Source organism: Lottia gigantea (assembly GCF_000327385.1).
Source record: "Lottia gigantea unplaced genomic scaffold LOTGIsca_32, whole genome shotgun sequence".
Classification (NCBI taxonomy): domain Eukaryota; kingdom Metazoa; phylum Mollusca; class Gastropoda; family Lottiidae; genus Lottia; species Lottia gigantea.
In genome coordinates, this window is record NW_008709073.1 from 2171464 (window position 1) to 2177231 (window position 5768).

Below are 5768 nucleotides of genomic sequence, written 5' to 3' on the forward strand. Positions count from 1 at the left end.
TTAAACTATTTCCATTCTTTCGCCAAGTTGTCTCCAAAATAGGTTGTCGGATGTGTGATTTTCGTCCCATATAAGATAATCACCAGTCCGAGTTAATTTATGTATGATCTTGGTCACATTCAGAGAACAAATTTCTTCTAAAACGATCACAATGAGAGCATTACTGTCACCATGTTCAATAAAAGATCTTTCTAATGCCATATGGGCTTCAAATTCACACAGATAATCATGAGTATAGGCATTTGACAAACATAAAATAACACATTTGCTGTCATCTATTTTATCCAAACAGTCTCCTAAAACCATCGTCCCTGGCATGCCGTCTCGATGTGGAAAGTAAACTTTGAGTCCTCTATTTTCAAGTTCCATGATAATTTGGTAATAAACCGTATTGAAATTAGCATCAGCCGAACTAATATAAACGTCGTGGGTATACGCCGTTCCTCTTTTTGTCGAATACTTACGTCGGTGAAATTTCAAAACGTAAAACATGTAACGTAATCGCCAGCGATAACGGTACACGACCGATATGAGTAACATTAACGAAAACGTTGCAATACAGGTGCATTGAATAATTTTAGAGGTTTCTTTTGCTAACAAACACGATTTGATGTTAATCTTACTGTTGGTTATTTGTACATTTTCTATATTGGAACATGTATAACGTTTTGGAAAGGAATCCATTTTATGCTTATTTTTGTTAGTAAATTCAATAAACCACAACAAGTCACAATTACAAACAAATGGATTATAAGAAATATCGATGATATATAGATGATTTGTAAAACTTGGTGGAAAATCCTGTGCTTTAATGGTAGTTAATTTATTACCTTTCAAGAAAAGTACTTTCAGGTCTGTCAATTTGCTAAAATAACCTTTAGGGATGGTTTTTATCCAGGTATTAATGACATGAAGAGATCGTAGCTTTGTTAAATGTTGAATTGCATGAGGTAAAAATAGAATTCCACTGTAACTTATATCCAGATATTGGAGGTCGGACAAATTTTGTAACAGATCATCCCATAGAGTGTGATTCAACATTGACATATAGTTACCGGAAAAATCTAGCTTCAGAAGTCCACGGCACAATTGCAAGATCGTTTTTGTGTCAACCTGTTCCGGCGTGAATGCCAATTGGTTGAAACGAATATATACTCTTTTAAGAGAAGAACTATTGAATGCATAAGAGTCTAAATGGCGTAAACTTTCCGTTCTCTCTAAGGTTAATCTTTGTAAGGATTTAAACCTAGCAAAAGCATTTTTCGGTACACGTTTGATTCTTGTTGCTGAAATATTTAACAGTTCCAGTTTATCCAAACAGTCCAAGCGATCAGTATGTAAATCGTGTATACAGTTGTCGTCGAGATAAAGCCAAGTTAAATTGGGAAATTTAGCCCCATTCTTACAGCAATGAGGGATCCCAGTTAACTCGTTCGATGACAAACTCAAACTTTCCAGACTTTCAGAGTGTTCTACATTGATTTGACGAATGGAATTAAAAGAAAGGTCCAAATATTTTAGCTTCTTCAAGGATTGAAAAATCTCGGTACTGGAAACATTCTTGATACTGTTATTTTTAACAGAGAAAGTCGAAAGACGTGTATTGTTCAAATTTGGCATAGAATGATATGGAAGTTCCTTCAATTGCAGCCCTTCCAGTATCAAATGTTCGAGCTGGGTTGAAATTCCACTAGTAAGATTTTCAATGGCTATATTAGAGATATGATTGACACTTACATCAAGAATCTTTAAAACTGTAAAATTTGACAGTGAACCGTTTTCTATGTATGAAATCTGGTTTTTAGAAATATCTAAACTTTTTAAACTTTTAGATAAAGTAGATATATTAGTTAAACTATCTTGATCTAATTTTTTTAAACTGTTTCCGCTCATATTCAGTGTCTTAGTTTCCAGTGGAACAATGGGAAAGAAAGTAAGGTTTCGTCTTGAACAGTCTGTAAATGTTCCATCTAAAGAGCAGAAACACACAGATTGATTGGTGGTGTTGTTCACACATGGTACTCTCAGTTCTGTCTCGTTTGAATCTTGATATTCTTCCAGGTACATTATCTTATTGTCTTCGTTGACTTTTGAAACACCATATCCTTCCTTGTTTAACACATCGTATCCATCTTTTGATATGGCATATCCATTTGCGCTTGTCAATTCACCATATGCGTTAGACACATCATATCTGCTTGTCGCTTTGGACGATCGTTTAATACGATTCGAAGCGGAGATATCGTTCACGTGCGACCGCACAGTATATTCGAAACTAGATCCGCTTAATCCAAATACGATGAATGCAGATATAAACCCGATCACACAACAGGCATGCATATTTGAATGTATATTCGAATCGTCGTTCAAATAGTTTTCACTTGAGCGACAGCTCTCTTTATCTAACCTCGATGACTCAACCTCTATTCACAAATATTAGCCAAAGGTACTGTCTTAGGTTGAAGTTTAGTTTCTCACTTCACCTAAAAAAAAAACAAGTTTACGGTTAACTTATTCTTTTAACTTACTATGACTAGAGCAGTGACTTTCAAACTTTCCCTTTATAATAGCCCTTTCAAGAGCCTTGATCTATTGCATTACTCACTTTCAAATTATTTCGTGATTTTTGAAGTTTTCGTTTCAATCCTTGTCATGCCAGAGAACGTAGACTGACTGAATAGATCCACTTCAATTTCAACTGTCCAAAAGTTTTATGCTTGAGTCCAAAGCGCCTGTTTATCCCCCAAACAATTTCAAAATAACCTCCTTTGGGAAATACCTTCCAGAAATAGAGGAAGTAATCCTTGTTCTATGAGTTTCACAACACACTGTTTTTAAAACTGTTATATGTTATATTCATAAATGCAACAAGTAAAGCATCTTCACGATATCAAGCTATTACGGACTTTGTCTTGACAGCAATAGCCACTTTTCTTGTTTCACAGAAGTTTGTAAATGCAGCGATTTGATTGGATTGTTCGCTAGCGAAAACAGGCTTTGTCTGTAAACAATAAGCCAAAATGTTTACAGTCGAGGCCTTTGATTGGGTGTATTCACTTGTGTCTAATCCAATAAAATGGCCTGATTACGTAATACAAGAAAGATGGCTGTAAATCAATGTGCAAGACAGAGTTGGCAATAGTTTGGCATAGTGAAAATTCAAGTAAATCAGCGATAACACAACTTCAAGTCATCTATTAGATATCTCAAAGTGCTTCTTCCTGTGAAGATTACTTAAAGGGATAGATGCGCCATTTTGGAGGTTGATTGTAAATAGTCTTCAAAAAGAAAAGAAAATCGCATAATTCCTTTGAAAATATCTCAAACTAGAAAATTCTTTTCCTATTCCTATAGGTGTCTTTTCCACATATTGCAGTGTCTTAAAAAACCAAGGTGCGATTGGTAAAAAAAATGACATCTGTTCCTTTAAAATGTAAGAGATAAAAGACATATAAGTATAAGCTTTAGAAAGTCTAATCTCTGCCTTATCAGCACGGCAACCATGTCATTTTCAATAATGTTAATGAATGAAAATCTGAACTCGGGTTCACTACATGTAACTTGTGGCAATTTTATTTTTGTCTCTGTTATTGAAATCTAAATAGGCCTAGTGTGTGACTATCCCGATAGAAATGATGCACATACACACGACAAAAATATACATTTGTTATTATGAAAGGGGAAATAGACTAATACAATTCTTCCTTAACTAAGTTTCACTTTGTGTGTTTCGTGTGAAATGATACAAATTTGAAAGTGGTGGACCAAAGCCGGGCCAGCATCGTCTCTAAGGAGGGTGGCTCCCCCCCCCCCCCCCCCCCCGTAAACACGCCACTACTCAGATAACCGTACAATCCAATCAAATTGCTGCGTTAACAAACATCCGTGGACAGTAAAGTAACGGTCCACAATTCGATCTTGACATAATTCGAGGACGAGATTTCAATCCAGTTTCCATAAGGCAGTGATGGAGATATCAGAGACTGGAAAGTGTAAAGTAATTCGGGTGGAACAATAAGCCGATGCCCCGTGTGTTACAGGCTTTCCACGAGAGGATCCCTCTTGTGTTAGTGCATAGTGTCAGTATCCATTTAATTAGTATACCTGGTCACATAGTAGCACGTACATATTCGTTTCATGTCATTACGCTGGTAACGAGTATAGCATTGTACGACAAAGACTCAATTAGACTTTAGAACAAGACACGCCAAATGTCGACTTGGCATGCACCATAAAGAGCTCAAGTGTAAGACTGTGAGATGTTTATATACGATAAGATACATGGCAAATTAAATGCGCGAGATTTTAAAACAATGTATAGCTGTTTGAATCGTGTATTCATCCACCGAGAACCTCGACTCCCCTTTTATATTTTAGAAGTTAGTTGTCGCGCTGGGGAGTAAAGGGCCTCCCCTGGAAAATTTTCTAAGAATGCATCTAACGCGACTTTGGCAGTGAAAGTAGAAACAATTTTTCACTTCTTCTGTTTCGAAGGGGCACCATGCTCAATGGCCCAAATACACCACTTAATATCAGCCCTTTGACTTACAACCGCCCTTAATTTTGATATCATTCAAACCAGACAAACCACTTTATCTTTCGTAAAAAATAGTATGATATAGATGTGATTCACAACAGCTAATAATTGGTTTTCCTGTTGTCGTTTAGTCAATCTAATTTAACCCTCTATAAGTGGTATTCCAGATAAATCTCATGTTATCAGTACGTAACCAGGTCGACTTAAAGGTGCGGTATGCAAAATTTTCATAATCACTAACGTCATAAATTCACCCTAAAAATATTTTTCAAATTTGGTGTTTGGCATTATAATGGCTCGATATTATTAGTTGAATTCTTCAGAATACGTAGGGGATGTATTTCTGCAGTTTTGTTTCACCTACCAAAAAGCTTAACGAACTTAAAAAGTTTACGTAACAGTTTTGACGTTAAAAAAATTATCGGCTAGAATATTTTGTTACACCTGCCAAAAAGCTTAATGAACTGATAAAGTTTACGTAAAAATTATCGGCTGGAATATTTAAGCTAAAGCTTTCATATATACGTTCCTTTAGATTTTGTTGTATAGTTTTCATGAATAAGATCAAAAAAATGTCCTAGAAAAAAAACAGAGTGCTCCTTTCTAAACATTGTGTAATAATTCATAAAATGAAGATAAAAATCCCAACCTTTCTTTATAAACTAGATTATACATGCCCTTCTAGGCTATCCTATAGGTTCACCGATAGCATCAATTTGCACCATTTAGTCAGACGTCTGTGGTTCCTACACTAAAACTAAATGTTTAGTGACGTCACTAATCTTTATGTTATAATGCGCATCAAACACCTTGTTTAAGTGGAGTTGCAGGAACCACAGACGTTTAATTGAAAAATCCTTAGTGAAAATTGGTGCTATCAGTGCCCCGATTACACAGAAAAAATTAGAAAACCGCTTTACAATAACTTCCACAATTTCTTAAATATCAATTGACTAGAGATACTCTCATGCCGACGGCAGAACTGTTAGATTTGGAAATGGTGGTTAAATTTCAAATGAAGGACTTTATTGACACCTCCCTGAAAATATGCAGGAAGACGTTTTCTAATAGTTTTATTGGTTTATGTGTGTCACAGCGACCATAAATACACGGATGCACTTATTCAACATTATGACGATAATCTAGTGTCAGTGAAATTATGCACTAACCCCTCTTGTTGATTATATCATAGCTTAACTAAGACCACTTGTTGATGATATCATAACTTAAC

General features: G+C 35.6%; 1 protein-coding gene across 1 annotated transcript; it reads right to left on the reverse strand.

Annotated features, from left to right (window-relative positions):
- On the reverse strand, positions 1-2340 carry LOTGIDRAFT_162140 (hypothetical protein; the record flags this gene model as incomplete). Its single annotated transcript, XM_009058066.1, has 1 exon — positions 1-2340. One exon carries the CDS (start codon positions 2338-2340, stop codon positions 1-3), a length of 2340 nt encoding a protein of 779 aa, XP_009056314.1.
- Between the last annotated feature and the right edge of the window lie 3428 nt (positions 2341-5768).